Here is a 17150-nt window from a genome sequence, read left to right on the forward strand (position 1 = left end):
CTCGGCCGACACATTTCAAAAAGCGCGCGGGGTTTTCCCCAAGAACTACAGTTTTAGGGCCTTCTCCGCCCGCCGTAGGTGCCGCGAAGGATTCTGGGGGATGTGGTCTCCTAAGGTAAGAGACGTTGCTGGAGCTTGTCTGTAAAGGCTGCCGCTTTCCGGGGAGAGAAAGAAGCGGATCCCAGAGGAGAAGCGGCCCCGCCTTCTTCCGTCCGGGTTGGGAACCTCGTGCAAGGAGAACGCGGCGGTTCAGAGACTCTTTAGCCCCTCCGGATTGGCAGAAAATAGGTAGGGCGGTTGAAGGAGGGGGAAGGTGAATTCTGCAGCACGGTTGAAGGACCTTATGCGCTGGGCCATGAGGACTAGAGGCTTGGTTGCTTGTCACAGGCTTGAATGCCCGCCACCGAAAAACACTGTGGCTGGGCGGACGCATTGCTAATTTACCCCTATGGGAAGCTGTCCCTGTGCGAGTGAGATGTGGGTTCAGAATCAGCAGTAGTTTTTAGGCTTGCCCAGGTTCTGATGCCCGGTTTCAGCTGGGTCAGGGGTAGGGAAAGTTGGCTCTTCTATGACTTGTGGACTTGAACTCCCAGAATTCCTGAGCCAAACATGCTAGCTCAGGAATTTTGGGGGTTGAAGTCCACATGTCATAGAAGAGGCAATTTTGCCTACCTCTGAGTTGGGTGATTAAATTTGCCCCACTGTCCAAATTTTACCTATACCTACTTTGCTTTCGTTGATGTTTATGCCATACCTATTATCTATTAAAGAGTGCAGAGAAGAGCGACAAAGATGATTAGAGGACTAGAGGCTAAAACACATGAAGAATGGTTGCAGGAACTGAGCATGGCTAGTTTAATGAAAAGAAGAACCAGGGGAGACATGAGAACAGTGTTCCAATATCTCTGGGGTTGCCAAAAAGAAGAGGGAGTCAAACTATTTTCCAAAACACCTGAGGGTAGAACAAGAAGCAGTGGGTGGAAACTAAACAGGGAGAGAAGCAACTTAGAACTAAGGAGAAATGTCCTGACAGAACAAGTGATAAGGGGAACGACTTGCCTCCAGAAGTTGTGAATACTCCCAAACTGGAAGCTTTTAAGAAGATGTTGCATAACTATTTGTCTCAAGTAGTGTAGGGTCTCCTGCCCAAGCAGGGGGTTGGACTAGAAGACCTCCAAGGCCCCTTCCAACTCTGTTGTTATTATTATTATTTACCTTGTACACGTTTTGACAAATAATTGTGATTATACGTTCAGTGATTTTCTTGTATGTTGTAGATCAGTTTTATTAAGACTTTTGTGTAGAAGTAGTCCTTGATTTAGCAACCATAATTGGGACCAACATTTCCATTATTAAGCAAAACAATTGTAAAATGAGTTTTGCTCCATTTTAAGATCTTTCTTTCCAGGGATGTTAAATGAATCACCAAAGTTAAGTTATTATCATGGTTGTTGAATGAATCTGGCTTCCCTTTTATGGTCCTCAGAATGTCTCAAAATGTGACTCTGGGACATTGCAAATGTCATATACTGTATATAAATTAGTTGCCAAGCATCTGAATTTTGATCATGTGATCTTGGGAATGCTGCAATAGTCATAAATATGAAAAATGATTATACATCATTTTTTTCAATGCCATTTGAACAGTCACTAAATGAAGTAAAATATTGCCTGTATCTGATAATTATATGTTGTAAGCCGCCCCGAGTCCTCGGAGAGGGGCGGCATATAAATCCAATTAAATAAATTAATAATAAATAAATAAATAATGATTATCCTAAACAAGATAATGTTCATTGAGGCGAGTCCATTTTCTTCTGGGTTGATGGGGTTTTTTTGGATAGCAGAAAATACCTTCATTACAGTCCTGCTGGTGTTCTGTTGGGTACACAGCGAGGCTGCAGAAATTTAAATATTAGTGAAAGGATGCTCCATGCCCCCTTTTTGCAGCAGGAGTTCTGGTGATTAGCAAAGTCATTCCTATTGTTTTCATCTTTGTTAGCATTTCTATACTATGCCTATACCAAAGCAGCAAAAGTTCAGCAGCAGCTTTTGCGCAGCGTCACTGATAGATGCTGACATATTTCACTGCAGCTTGAGGGTAATGCATGTAAATGCAAAAGATTTTTCAGTGCATGTAGGTGTAAGAGTTATCATTCACTACAGTACTTTAAAAAAAAATTATATAAATGTTTCTAAATGCTTCTAAAGATGTGAAAAGGAAGCAGTGTATGAACTTTACATACATATAGTATGTGCTAATAAATTTTATTATCTTTGTACATTTATCTTGTGATGCCGTTCAGTTTTGGGGATAGATTGTTAACTGTTAATTCTTTAAAAATGTTTTAAAGTTGTTTCTTAGAAAAAGATGTTGAAAAATGTAAATAATGAACAGCTTAAAAGCACTGCATGTATGTTAAGACTTCTGTTGTGTTTTTCAAACCACTGGAGATAAAGGCTATTTTATTATGCTGTATTTTCTGCTGCAGAAATGTCAAATGCAAAACAAAAAAGAAAAGGCAAGAAAATGAAAAATCAGCCTGCTAGTGTGACCTATCCTTTCGATGCTGGGCCAAGTCATCATGAAGCACATTTTTGGAATGGAGGTGAAAGAACTCCTCAGCGGAAGAAACAAGGTATTTGTTACGTCTCATAGTTAAATCTTTAAATGGTGTTGGACTTTTTAAGATAAATCTAAGAAATTTATCAAGCTTATTAGTGGTCATTAGGGAATAATAATAACAATAATAATATTGATTGATTGATTGGATTTGTATGCCGCCCCTCTCCGGAGACTCGGGGCGGCTAACAGCGACAATAAAACAGTGTACAATAGTAACTTGGTATTAGAAATGATTAAAAATCCATTAATATAAAAACCAAACATACATACATACATACATACATACATACATACCATGCACAGAATTGTAAAGGCCTAGGGGGAAAGAGGATCTCAATTCCCCCATGCCTGGCGGCAGAGGTGGGTTTTAAGTTGTTTACGAAAGGCAAGGAGGGTGGGGGCAGTTCTAATCTCTGGGGGGAGTTGGTTCCAGAGGGCCAGGGCCGCCACAGAGAAGGCTCTTCCCCTGGGTCCCGCCAGGCAACATTGCTTAGTTGATGGGACCCGGAGAAGATCCACTCTGTGGGACCTAACTGGTCGCTGGAATTCGTGCAGCAGAAGGCGATCCCTGAGGTAATCTAGTCCCATTATTAGAATATTGCTTCCCATTCAACTTTACTGCCCAATTTATAGTCTTGGAAACGCAAGCAGATCATAAAGATCGAGGCATTGCCACTTAGCATTCTTTCCATTTTCAAGTTATTTTTCAAACTATAAGGAAAAACACTGATTTTCCAAAGTTTATACCGAGTCCCTGGGAGCTTATTGATTGATTTGGTTGATTTGGTTGATTTTGTACAACTCAAGGCGGCATCCCTAATGCTCCCACTTCCTGTTTTCCCACAACAAGAATCTTATGAGCTGGGCTGAGCTGAAAGAAAGTCACTGACCCAAAGTCACTCAGCCAACTTTGAGTGCAAGGATGGACTCCAATTCACGGTCTCATGGTTTCTTGTGATTTGCCACTGTCTCCTTCCAGGATATTTTCTTTTCTTTGTTTCCAGTCTAATTTATAGCCTTAGGGGTCTCTCCGCTAAGTACCTATCCAATCCATCCCTGCTTAGCTTTTTGATCAGTTAAAATTTGGAAGTGGTTTGTCATTGTTTGAAGGTTAGAGAAACTGACTGATCCAAGGTCACCCAGATGGCTTTGGGTCTAAGGTATAACTAGAACTTGCTGTCTCTAATTTCTAAACTGGTACATTAACCACTATTCCAAATTGGTTCCAATACATAGTTCTAATATTTATTACGCTGGGCCTAATAGTTATTCTTGGTATGAATACTATTTACAGAATCTGTTTGATCATCACTGATAAACATAACTTACATGTAAAGGGTACTACTACCATACAGATATATTCTGTATTGTGGTAACATACTGAAGTATAAATAATCTCAAACCTTTTTAGTAAATGACAATACAGTGTTCCCTCGATTTTCGCTGGGGATGCGTTCCGAGAATGCCCGCGAAAGTTGAATTTCCGTGAAGTAGAGATGCGGAAGTAACTACACTATTTTTGGCTATGAACAGTATCACAAGCCTTCCCTTAACACTTTAAACCCCTAAATTGCAATTTCCCATTCCCTTAACAACAATTTAGATTATTACTCACCATGTTTATTTATTAAAGTTTATTAAAAAAAATTTTATTAAAGGCAGATGAAATTTTGGCAATGACATATGATGTCATCAGGCGGGGGGAAACGTGATACAGTATATGGAAAAAATCTGTGAAGTATTTTTTAATTAATATTTTTGAAAAACCGTGGTACAGTATAGACTTTTCACGAAGTTCGAACCCGCGAAAATCGAGGGAACACTGTATATTTTTTAACATTAAAAATATTATATTTTTAAACATTTCAATCATTTTATAATACAGTGATCCCTCGAGTTTCGCGTCCTCGAGCATCGCGAAAGGGCTATATCGCGAGTTTTCAACCCGGAAGTAAACTCCACCATCTGCGCATGCGTGCCCTTTTTTCTATGGCCACGCATGCGTAGATGGTGGAGTTTCCCCAGCTGGGGTCCGCTTCCCAGCTGGGAAGCGATAAGAGCAACGGGGCGGGCGGGGGAAGGGCGGGCGGCAACGGGGTGGGTGGGGGAAGGCCGGGCGGCGCGCGCGCGAGGTCCGCTTCCCAGCTGGGAAGCAATGAGAGCAACGGGGTGGGTGGGGGAAGGCCGGGCGGCGCGCGCGCGAGGTCCGCTTCCCAGCTGGGAAGCAATGAGAGCAACGGGGTGGGTGGGGGAAGGCCGGGCGGCGCGCGCGCGAGGTCCGCTTCCCAGCTGGGAAGCAATGAGAGCAACGGGGTGGGTGGGGGAAGGCCGGGCGGCGCGCGCGCGAGGTCCGCTTCCCAGCTGGGAAGCAATGAGAGCAACGGGGTGGGTGGGGGAAGGCCGGGCGGCGCGCGCGCGAGGTCCGCTTCCCAGCTGGGAAGCAATGAGAGCAACGGGGTGGGTGGGGGAAGGCCGGGCGGCGCGCGCGCGAGGTCCGCTTCCCAGCTGGGAAGCAATGAGAGCAACGGGGTGGGTGGGGGAAGGCCGGGCGGCGCGCGCGCGAGGTCCGCTTCCCAGCTGGGAAGCAATGAGAGCAACGGGGTGGGTGGGGGAAGGCCGGGCGGCGCGCGCGCGAGGTCCGCTTCCCAGCTGGGAAGCAATGAGAGCAACGGGGTGGGTGGGGGAAGGCCGGGCGGCGCGCGCGCGAGGTCCGCTTCCCAGCTGGGAAGCAATGAGAGCAACGGGATGGGTGGGGGAAGGCCGGGCGGCGCGCGCGCGAGGTCCGCTTCCCAGCTGGGAAGCAATGAGAGCAACGGGGTGGGTGGGGGAAGGCCGGGCGGCGCGCGCGCGAGGTCCGCTTCCCAGCTGGGAAGCAATGAGAGCAACGGGGTGGGTGGGGGAAGGCCGGGCGGCGCGCGCGCGAGGTCCGCTTCCCAGCTGGGAAGCAATGAGAGCAACGGGGTGGGTGGGGGAAGGCCGGGCGGCGCGCGCGCGAGGTCCGCTTCCCAGCTGGGAAGCAATGAGAGCAACGGGGTGGGCGGGGGAAGGCCGGGCGGCGCGCACGTGGGGGCCGCTTCCCAGCTGGGAAGCAGCGAGAGCAACGGGGTGGGCGGGCGAAGGCCGGGCAGCACGCGTGCGGACAAGCGGCAGCAGCGAGGCGGCGGGGAAACCCCAATCTTCGGCTCCTCGCTGCTGCGGTGGAAGTAAAAACACCATCTGCGCATGCGCAGATGGTGTTTTTACTTCCGCACCGCTACTTCGCGAAAAATCGATCATCGCTTGGGGTCCTGGAACGGAACCCTCGCGATGATCGAGGGACCACTGTATAAAACTTTCTCCTGATTTATCAACAGAATTGCATTTTGAAACTTCACAGCAGGGCTTCTATCAAAAAGTTTCCCATGAAATCCCGAAATACGTAACAGGTGAGTATCCAAGAATAACCAGCCATCTGTGAAATGCTACATATAGATGCTATAAAGTAGGCAAGAACAGTCACTTTTAATCTGCTCTGAATTGATCTTAGACTTTGAACATAAGAAGAGCCATGCTGAATTGAACCAAAGCCCATCGAGTCCAGCATTCTATGTCACATAGTGGCCCACCAATTGTACATAGGGATCTTGAGCAGAAAGAGAAGGCAAAACCCTCCCTTTCCCTTGACCCCCAACAAATGATTCTCAAGGGAATCCTGCCTGCCTCAGCCAACATAGAGGCAGCACTTGGACATCCATTTCAGTAACCACCGATACACTTGGCATCCATGAATCTGTCTAATCCTGCCTTGAAGCTATCCAGACTGGCAGCTGTCACAACCTCTTCTGGAAGTGAATTCCATAAACCAAGGACTCTCTGGGTGAAGAAATATTTCCCTCTATTTGTCCTCACTTTCTTATCTATGAGCTTTAGGGAGTGCCCCCTTGTCCTAGTATTATGTGATAGAGAAGAGAATTTTTCTCTATCCACCTTTTCTATCCCATGCATGATTTTATACACTTCGATCAAGTCACCTCTTAAATGCCCTGTTTCAAGGCTGAAGAGACCAAGGCATTGCAACCTGGTTTCTTGCTATGCATTTTGTCTCCACTCCCTTGACGTATTTTATCTGTAGACTTTCCTTTGTGCCGAATCATAAAATTTGTCCAGAGCAAACGTGAGCTCATCCTTAGAAAAAGGATGAAAAAATGTAAGTTTTGTTTCTAGTTTTGACCAAGCAATGTAGTTTGCTGGATACTATATTTTTCAGTATGCTGATTCCTAGATTATGTAAATAGCAATTGTCTCCCCCAAAACGTAAGCAAACATTGACATTGAATTAACAGCTGCTTAAATCAGCCTTGTTAAATTGTAAATAACCAAAAAACAGAGGTAAAAATGAAGGAATAGGCAGGTCAGAGGATCATCTCAGACATCAACACCCTTAAAAACGTCCAAAGATATTTCACCAGAAGAGCCCTTCATTCCTCCACTCGAAACAGAATATCCTATGAAAATAGACTAACAATCCTGGGTTTAGAAAGCTTAGAACTATGACACCTAAAACACTATTTAAGTATTGCCCACAAGATCATATGCTGCAACGTCCTACTGGTCAATGACTACTTCAGCTTCAACCGCAACAACACAAGAGCACGCAGCAGATTCAAACTTAATACGAACCACTCCAAAATTGATTGTAAAAAATATGACTTTAACAATCGAGTTATCGAAGCATGGAACTCATTACCAGACTCAATAGTGTCAACCCCTAACCCCCAACATTTCTCCCTTAGACTATCCATGATTGACCTCTCCAGGTTCCTAAGAGGCCAGTAAGGGGCGTACATAAGTGCACTTGTGTGCCTTTCGTCCCCTGTCCAATGGTCTTTCCTTTATCTCATATATCATATATATTTTCTTCCTTTCATATATCTTCTCTTCTATTTTCACTTTTATCCTTATATATATTACTTCATGTTTACTTTCTTCCTATGTATTTGTGCATTAGACAAATGAGTGAATAAATAAAATAAATAAATAATAATTTTTTCTTGGGAAAATCTGCTTCAGTATACAGAATACAGTCTTTTTGTCAAACTTTATTTTTTTTCCCAGTGTCTCCTTTTGTGCAAGCTCGAGCTGCTGAAATTAAGGCTATGTTGAAGGCTGTTAAACAGAAGTCGTCCAATACTTTGGTGTTTCAGTCCCTGCCCAGACATATGAGGAGGCGAGCGATGAGTCATAATATTAAACGTTTGCCACGACGTCTCCGTGAACTTGCCAGAATAGAAGTGAGTTTCTTTTCCTTACTTATCCACTTCAGTTTTCTTAATACTTTGCATGCTAGGTAACCTGTGCACCCTAATAATCTGGCTGGGGAATTCTGACAGTTGAAGTCTTCGCTGTTTAAAGCTGCCAAATGTTATATCGGCATTGGCTGCATTGGCTGCCGATCAATTTCCGGTCACAATTCAAAGTGTTGGTTATGACCTTTAAAGCCCTTTAGTAGCAACAGTGCCGGGAACGTCACGTGATGAAGGGAAGCCGCCGGAGCCATCTCAGCAGTTGCCGCCGCTCCAGCAGCTTCCCTTCATTACGTGACGTTCCCAGCGCTGTTGCTCCTCGAAGGGAAGGAGCCACCGGGAAGGAGAAAGTTTTTGCAGCTGCTTACAGGTAATAAGAGGAAGCAATGAAGAAAGGAGCCCCCCGAAGCTGCCGGGATTGCAGCAGCCCCCACCCTTCCTGCAGCTTGGAGGAATTATAGAACTCCTCAGCCCCCTGAAGCTGCTGGAATTGTAGCAGCCCCCACCCTTCCTGCAGCTTGGAGTACCGAATTTATTTATCCCATTGGAAATAAAGAAAATAGCGAGTTAACAGGGGCTGGGAACCAATTACAGTGATCCCCCGATTATCGCGAGGGTTACGTTCCAAGACCCCTCGCAATAATCGATATTTCGGGATGTAGTGGTGCGGAAGTAAAAACACCATCTGCGCATGCGCGCCCATTTTTCCATGGCCGCACATGCGCAGATGGTGGAGTTTGCGTGTGGGCGGCGGGGAAGGTTCCTTCGGCCGCCCAACAGCTGATCTGCTCCGCAGCGCAGCAGCAGCGAGGAGCCGAAGATGGGGTTTCCCCGTTGCCCAGGCAACCCCATCTTCGGTTCCTCGCTGCTGCCGCGCTGCGGAGCAGATCAGCTGTTGGGCGGCCGAAGGAACCTTCCCCGGTCTTCCCCGCCGCCCAGGCAAAGGGGAAACCCCAAGATCGCTTGCCGCTTGCCCGTTCGCCCGCCTGCTTGCTTGCCGCTTGCCCGTCACCCGCTCGTCCGGCCGCTTGCCGCTTGCCCGTTCGCCTGCTCGCTTGCCGCTTGCCCGTCACCCGCTTGCCCGGCCGGCCGCTTGCCCGTTCGCCCACCCGCCTGCTCGCTTGCCGCTTGCCCATCACCCGCTCGCCCGGCTGGCCGCTTGCCCGTTCGCCCGCCCGCCTGCTCGCTTGCCACTTGCCGCTTGCCTGTCACCTGCTCGCCCGGCCGCTCGCTTGCCGCTTGCCCGTTCGCCCGCCCGCCTGCTCGCTTGCCGCTCGAGAGCAAGAGGGGGAGAGATAGAGAAAGAGAGGAAAGAAAGAGATGAGAGAGGGAGGAAGAGAGTGTGAGAGAGGAAGAAGCAATATAGAGAAAGAGAGAGAGAAAGAAAGATGAGAAAGGAAGGGAGTGACGTCATCGGGTGGAAAAATCGCGATATAGCCTTTCGCAATGATCGGGATCGCGAAACTCGGGGGATCACTGTAAATCCATTTCCATTATTTCCTATGGGATAAATAAATTTGGTACTCGATCAAATCGGTTCTCGACCACACTTCTGGAACCAATTGTGGTTGAGTACCGAGGTACCACTGTATAAGGGCAGACTAGGTGGATCATGAGGTCTTTTTCTGCTGTCAGTCTTCTATGTTTCTATGCACATGCGAATGCCCACACCCATAATTTAATGCTGGGGGGGTGGGACAAAAACAGCTTCTCCCGCTGCCGCAAAGGCCCTCTGAAGACCAGAAACAGCCCATTTCCTGACTTCTGGTAGGCCTCATAGGCCCGTTTTTCGCCCTTCCAAAGCTCCAGAGGCTTTTCCCGCCCCCTCAGAGCCCCTCTGAAGGCCAAAAATGTCCTCTCAGAGCCTGCACACGAGCTGAGAATTATCTGGCTGACACGCACATGCACGCTGGAGCTGAGCTAGGGCAAGGGCTCGCATCTGGCAGATATGGCTCCGCGTGCCACCTGCAGCATGGATACCATAGGTTCGCCATCACTGATCTAGATGCCCTCCACATATACGGGACTTCAATCTCTAGCATTCTCCAGCCAACATGGCCATGTTTAGAATTCTGGAAGTTGGTTTCTTGATATATATAATCATCCAGGTTTCCACAGGTTGTGTCTAAAAGAAAATGTGGGATTTAAAAAAAAATTACAGAATTCCTATCCCCAGTAAAGTGCTATGTCAGGCCTCTGTGAAATATTCCGATATCGTGCCCCCCCCATCTCCCATCCCTTATACAGTGGTACCTCTACTTAATTCGTTCCGTGACCAGGTTCTTAAGTAGAAAAGTTTGTAAGAAGAAGCAATTTTCCCCATAGGAATCAGTGTAAAAGCAAATAATGTGTGCAATTGGGGAAACCACAGGGAGGGCGGAGGCCCTGTTTCCTCCCAGGAGATTCCTAGAGAGGCCCCACAGAGACTTCTCCCTGCCTTTTCCGGTCCTGTCTCCTCCCAGGAGATTCCTAGAGAGGCCTCACAGAGGCTTCTGCCTGCCTTTTCTGGCCCTATTTCCTCTCAGGAAATTCCCAGAGAGGCTCCACAGAGGCTTCTCCCCACTTTTTCCGGCCCTGTTTCCTCCCAGGAGATTCCTAGAGAGGCCCCACGGAGGCTTCTCCCCGCCTTTTCCGGTTACAGTTTCGGAGGCTCGGGTTTGTAAGTGGAAAATGGTTCTTAAGAAGAGGCAAAAAAATCTTGAACAACCCATTTCTTATCTAAAAAAGTTCGTAAGTAGAGGCGTTTGTAGGTAGAGGTACCACCGTATTTTGCAGGTGATTCTTGAGATTTCCAACCTTCCAGGATAATACTTTGGGATCTTTGGGTCACTATGTCTTCTTCCCGTTCTTTCCCAAATCCCAAATTCACAACTGATCTGAATTTAATAAACCCTGCAGTGACTGATAGTATTATTCCTTGCTTCAACAAATCCAGGCCGAGAAACCCGAACACCAGAAAAAAGCACTTCCAAAGAGCAAGTGCCGCAAGGCCAGGCGCCGTCATATAAACCTGGTGCTGGAGTTCAACCGCAGGCAGAAGAAGAACATTTGGCTGGAAACACACATCTGGCACGCCAAGCGGTTTCACATGGTGAAGAAGTGGGGATACTGCTTAGGAGACAAGCCCACAATGAAGAGTTATAGAGCTTGTTACCGAGCCATGACACAACATTGCCTCCTTCAGGTATCATGGATGCAGGGGTGGGCTACTGCCCGGATGTGGGGGAAAGCAGTGGGGTATCATTAAAAGATGATGACGACTCATTGTATATAGAATTCTCAATACAGACAATCCTCAGTTTATGACTGGTCACTTACTGAACCTTTAAAAATAAAATGGATTAAAAAAAATAGGTTCTTACAATCTGGATTCGGAGTTTGGACAGCCTCCTTTCCCAAGCTGCAATCACATTTTGGATTATTATTATTATTTATTAAATTTGTATGCCATCCCTCTGCAGACTTGGGGCAGTTTGCAGATTTTTGCAGTCACATGACCACAATTTATGATGTTCTTTTCCAGGAAACCAATGTTTACTTATGGTTTCAGCCCCCCCCCCCCAAAATGTCCACTCTGAACAATGGGTTTAATTAACGACCATGGTGATTTGCTTAGCCAAAACTGTAAAAAAATGTAAAGTCAGATTGTCTATGTGGTGTCCACCTTAACAATTGGCATGACTTATGACTGTAATAAGTCTCTACGGAGAGGGGCGGCATACAAATCTAATTAATAATAATAGTAATAATAATAGTAATAATAGTAATAATAATAGTAATAATAGTAATAGTAATAATAGTAATAATAATAATGATAATAATAATAGTTATTATTATTATTATTATTATTATTATTATTATTATTATTATTATTAAAATAAAACTGACCGAATTCTGAAGCATAACACACCAGACATCCTGATTGTGGAGAAAAAGAAAGTATGGATCATCGACATCGCAATCCCAGGAGACAGCAGAATTGAGGAGAAGCAGCTAGAGAAATTAGTGAAATACGAAGATCTAAAAATCGAGCTGCAACGACTCTGGCATAAGCCAGTGAAAGTGGTCCCAGTGGTACTTGGCACGCTGGGCGCAGTGCCAAAGGATCTCAGTGGACATTTGAAAACCATCGGAATTGACAAAATCTCCACCTGTCAATTGCAAAAGGCCGCTTTACTGGGATCGGCAAACATAATTCGCCGCTACATCACTCAGTCTTAGGTGCTTGGGAAGCGCCCGACTGGTGATGAAATACGAAATCCAGCATAGTGATCTTGTTTGCTGTGTTGTATTGACATAATAATAATAATAATAATAATAATAATAATAATAATAATAATAATAATAATAATAATAAATAATTCTAGGCTCAGTCAACAGTCATTAGTCAAGAACTACCTGTATAAAAAAAGTCAGAATGTTTTATTCTTATAGAACCAAAGCAACTCAATTAACTTTGGCCTTTATACAACTTGTAAAATAGCTTGATGTTTATGGAATGGAACAGAATTCTTTTATTGGCCAACTGTGATTGGATACACAAGGAATTTGTCTTTGGTGCATATGCTCTCAGCGTACATAAAAGAAAATATATATTTGTCAAGAGTCATGAGGTGCAACACTTAATGATTGTCATAGGGGTCAAATAAGCAATGAGGAAACAATATTAATAAAAATCTTAAGGATACAAGCAACAGGTTACAGTCACACAGTCATAAGTGGGAGGAAATGGGTGATAGCAATAATGAGGGGGGAAAATATTAGTAATAGTAGTGCAGACTTAGTAAATAGTTTGACAGTGCTGAGGAAATTATTTGTTTAGCAGTGTGATGGCATTTGGGAAAAACCTGTTCTTGTGTCTAGCTGCCTTGGTAGTGCTCTGCAGTGGCATTTTGAGGGTCGGAGTTGAAACAGTTTATGTCCAGGACGCGAGGGGTCAGTAAATATTTTCACAGCTCTCTTTTTGACTCGTGCAGTATACAGGACCTCAGTGAAGTCATTAGTCAAGAACTACCTGTATTTAAAAAAAGCCAGAATGTTTTATTCTTATAGAACCAAGGCAACACAATTAATACTTGGCCTTTACACAACTTGTAAAATAGCTTGATGTTTATTTGCAGCAAATTCTTCAGAGCTTAATCGTCTCATTTGAATCTCATCAGTCCAGCTTCCTGATAAGGACATTAAGCTGTATTTCTTCAGATTTCTCAATAATAAATTAATAAAGGCAGTAGGCTTGGGTGCTTGCAGTAGGAGACTGGAGATATTTTATTGGGATGTCTTACTTGAAATTAAGTAGTTTTTGCTTTTGTATCAGGATTTATCATACTACTGTTGTCTGGAGTTGATTGGAAAAGAGGAGACACTTTTAACGGCCCTTGCTCGAATGTGCAATGTAGAGACAGGTAATAATTTATTCAAACTATTAAAAACCTTCCCTAAAGGATAGAATTTAGCAGCCTAGTTCCATGATGGCGAACCTATGGCATGAGTGCTACAGGTGGCATGCGGAGCCATATCTGGTGGCACCCGTGCCATTGCCCTAACTCAGCTCCAACCACATGGGCACACCACCCAGCTGACTTTTCAGCTCATGCAGAGGCTCTCAGAGGGCATTTTTGGCCTCTGGAGGGCCACTAGCGGGCGGGGGAAGCTGCGAGAGCAATCATGGGCTTCCCTAGGTATGCCCATGTCATACCAACACTCCACAGTCTGCACTGGTCGCCGATCATTTTCTGTTTACAATTCAAAGTGTTGGTCATGACCTATAAAGACCTTCATGGCATCGGGCCAAAATATCTCCAAGACCGCCTTCTGCCACACAAATCCCGGCGACCGGTTAGGTCCCACAGAGTTGGCCTTCTCGTCTGGCGGGACCCAGGGGAAGAGCCTTCTCTGTGGTGGCCCCGACCCTCTGGAATCAGCTCCCCCCAGAGATTAGAATTGCCCCCACCCTCCTTGTCTTTCATAAACTCCTTAAAACCCACCTCTGCCGCTAGGCATGGAGGAACTGAGACATCTCCCCCGGGCCTATACAGTTTATGCATAGTATGTTTGTGGGACCTAATTGGTCGCTGTTCCTAAGGAAGAGCTCAGCATATTTTATTTAGGTATTTATCCTTATTCCAAATTGTTAGGGCAAACTGGCTAAGAAAATAACTATTTACTAATGTAACTTTAGAAAAACAGCGGGGGGAAACCTCTCAATCATTTTATCCCCATTCCCAATGACTCCTTCGTCTCTTCAAAAAAATAATTTGAACAGAAATGGAGTCTATTTTTTTAAAAAAAGTGGGATGGTGGTGGTGGTTGGGAATAATCTCATAGGTTGCATTCCTTTTCTCCCCTGGCCCTCCTTTACCCTGCATTTGAACTTTCAAGGGATAGTTTGGGATGATCACTTGAATCCAGATAGGCACAGTTTGCAGTACTTAAAACATTTGAAGTGTGCTTACTTGATGTCTCCTTTTTCAGGGCCGACATTTGCAGCTATTTCCTGCCTGTCTGGAAAGCGTCAAGGTTCCCTTGTTTTATACCAAAAGGACCAGTATCCTCAAGATACGCTTGGTCCAGTTACTTTCCTTTGGAAACCCAGACCTGGGTCTGATGAGACTTCTGAAAACAGGCAGCTGTGGATATGGACACACCCGGCTTTTAAGAAGGTACGCAACTCACCATGTTGTTCCCACATGCACACACACCATGAGGAGTGGGTCAGACTGTTTTCCAGGGCACCAGAAGGCCAGACAAGAAATATTTATTATTTATTTATTTATTGGATTTGTATGCCGCCCCTCTCCGCAGACTCGGGTGACTAACAACAATGGTAAAAAACAACATGTAACAATCCAATTTAATAAAACAACTAAAAACCCTAATTGTAAAAACCAAACATACACACAAACATACCATGCATAACTTGTAATGGCCTAGGGGAAGGAATATCTTAACTCCCCCATGCCTGGCAACAAAGGTGGGTCTTGAATAGTTTGCGAAAGACAAGGAGGGTGGAGGCCGTTCTAATCTCTGGGGGGAGTTGATTCCAGAGGGCTTGGGCCGCCACAGAGAAGGCTCTTCCCCTGGGGCCCGCCAAATGACATTGTTTGGTTGACGGGACCCGGAGAAGGCCAACTCTGTGGGACCTTATCGGCCGCTGGGATTCATGCGGTAGAAGGCGGTTCTGGATGTATTCTGGCCCAATGCCATGTAGGGCTTTATAGGTCATTACCAACAACATTACCAACAATAACAGATGGAACCTGGGAGAGATTCAACCTGGAAATAAGGAAGGACTTTCTGACATTGAGAGTGATCAACCAATGGAACAGCTTGTCTGCGGAGATTGTGGGCGTTTCGACACTTGAGACTTTCAAGAGGAGATTGGATTGCCATTTGTCTGAAATGGTGTAGGGACTCCTGCTTGAGCAGGGGGGTTAGACTAGATGACCTACAAGGTCCCTTCCAACTCTAGTAATCTAATAGAAACATAGAAGTCTGACAGCAGAAAAAGACCTCATGGTCCATCTAGTCTGCCCTTATGCTATTTTCTGTATTTTATCTTAGGATGGATATGTTTATCCCAGGCATGTTTAAATTCAGTTACTGTGGATTTATCTACCACGTCTGCTGGAAGTTTGTTCCAAGGATCTACTACTCTTTCAGTAAAATAATAGATCCTTGGAACAAATTTCCATCAGACGTGGTAGATAAATCCACAGTAACTGAATTTAATCTAATCTTGGGTTAAATATTACAAATATGTAATGCTTTGGGCTGGTTCATTTAATTAATTTACAATTAGCCCTCCTTCCTGAGTGAAAGACTGATTTTTTTCTTCAGTTGTTCGTATTACAACCCGTGAAGAGAACATTACATGCATATGTCTTCGGAGAAGGGCGGCATACAAATCTAATTAATAATAATAATAATAATAATAATAATAATAATAATAATAATAATAATAATATTGCGAAGGGAACATTTTTACTCTCACTTAGCCATTTGGATAGTTTTACTGGAAGTTGCCTTACACCAGGTCTGGGTATTTCCAAACCAGCCTAGTAGTATCTGTTCTGGCTGCTAAAAACTCTGCCAAAAATGTAAGGAGACTTAGATTTCAACTATTGGCTAATGTATACTGCTCAAAAAAAATAAAGGGAACACTCGAATAACACATCCTAGATCTGAATGAATGAAATATTCTCATTGAATACGTTGTTCTGTACAAAGTTAAATGTGCTGACAACATGTGAAATTGATTGTTCCTAAGTGGACAGTTTGATTTCACAGAAGTTTGATTTACTTGGAGTTATATTGTGTTGCTTAAGTATTCCCTTTATTTTTTTGAGCAGTATATTTGACTGCCCATCTTTGGTAGTGTTGCTAAGGAAATCCCATCAAAAGATATTTCGGTGGTCATTTGGATACATGACATTACAAATAGCTGAACAAGGCTTAATACTGGTCATGATAGACATTTCTTTGAGGTCATGTGAAAGGGTTTGTTGTCTCAGAAATATGAAGAGACATTTTATAACAATTATCTGTTTTGGCTTCCTTTCCCCCCTTTGATTCCCTGTCTTAAAAGGACAGATTAATTCTGCAATTACTGGATCTCTGTTAAGGAAGTAATGAGGACTGGAAAAGTTGTGTTCTTTGAGCCTGAGGCATGTGATAGAATCGAGTTATCCATGTATAAAGATAATTGCATACCAAAACATCTATGCTTTTGGAGATAAATAAGAGGAGTCAGGCCAGAAAAACATAGCAGTAGCTGAGAAAAAAATGTGGTTGACGAGCAAATATTACCCTACTAGAGTCTCTTCTGAAATAGCCAGGAAGAAAAACAAAGGCAATGCCATTGTCCCTTCTGGTGTAATATTGCTGCAGGTTTTTAAAATAGGTATTTTATTATCAAGTACAGTGGTACCTCATGCCCTCATCACCTCGAGGTTCGACTACTGTAATGCTCTCTACATGGGGCTACCTTTGAAAAGTGTTCGGAAACTTCAGATCGTGCAGAATGCAGCTGCGAGAGCAGTCATGGGCCTACCTAGGTATGCCCATGTTTCACCAACACTCCGCAGTCTGCATTGGTTGCCGATCAACTTCCGGTCACAATTCAAAGTGTTGGTTATGACCTTTAAAGCCCTTCATGGCACTGGACCAGAATATCTCCGAGACCGCCTGCTGCCGCACGAACCCCAGCGACTGATTAGGTCCCACAGAGTGGGCCTTCTCCA

General features: G+C 44.8%; 1 protein-coding gene across 1 annotated transcript in view; it reads left to right on the plus strand.

Annotated features, from left to right (window-relative positions):
* Positions 1 to 102: 102 nt before the first annotated feature.
* Positions 103 to 17150, plus strand: part of POP1 (POP1 homolog, ribonuclease P/MRP subunit) — a 41626-nt gene continuing 24578 nt past the window's right edge. Inside the window, exons 1-7 of the mRNA XM_070749232.1 lie at positions 103 to 288; positions 2493 to 2639; positions 5980 to 6051; positions 7721 to 7896; positions 10844 to 11092; positions 13226 to 13313; positions 14383 to 14570. Of these exons, the coding sequence (XP_070605333.1) occupies positions 2495 to 2639; positions 5980 to 6051; positions 7721 to 7896; positions 10844 to 11092; positions 13226 to 13313; positions 14383 to 14570 (918 nt within the window). The 5' untranslated portion in view covers positions 103 to 288; positions 2493 to 2494. The remainder of the gene's footprint in view (positions 289 to 2492; positions 2640 to 5979; positions 6052 to 7720; positions 7897 to 10843; positions 11093 to 13225; positions 13314 to 14382; positions 14571 to 17150) is intronic.

Source organism: Erythrolamprus reginae, chromosome 3 (genome assembly GCF_031021105.1).
Source record: "Erythrolamprus reginae isolate rEryReg1 chromosome 3, rEryReg1.hap1, whole genome shotgun sequence".
Lineage (NCBI taxonomy): Eukaryota > Metazoa > Chordata > Lepidosauria > Squamata > Dipsadidae > Erythrolamprus > Erythrolamprus reginae.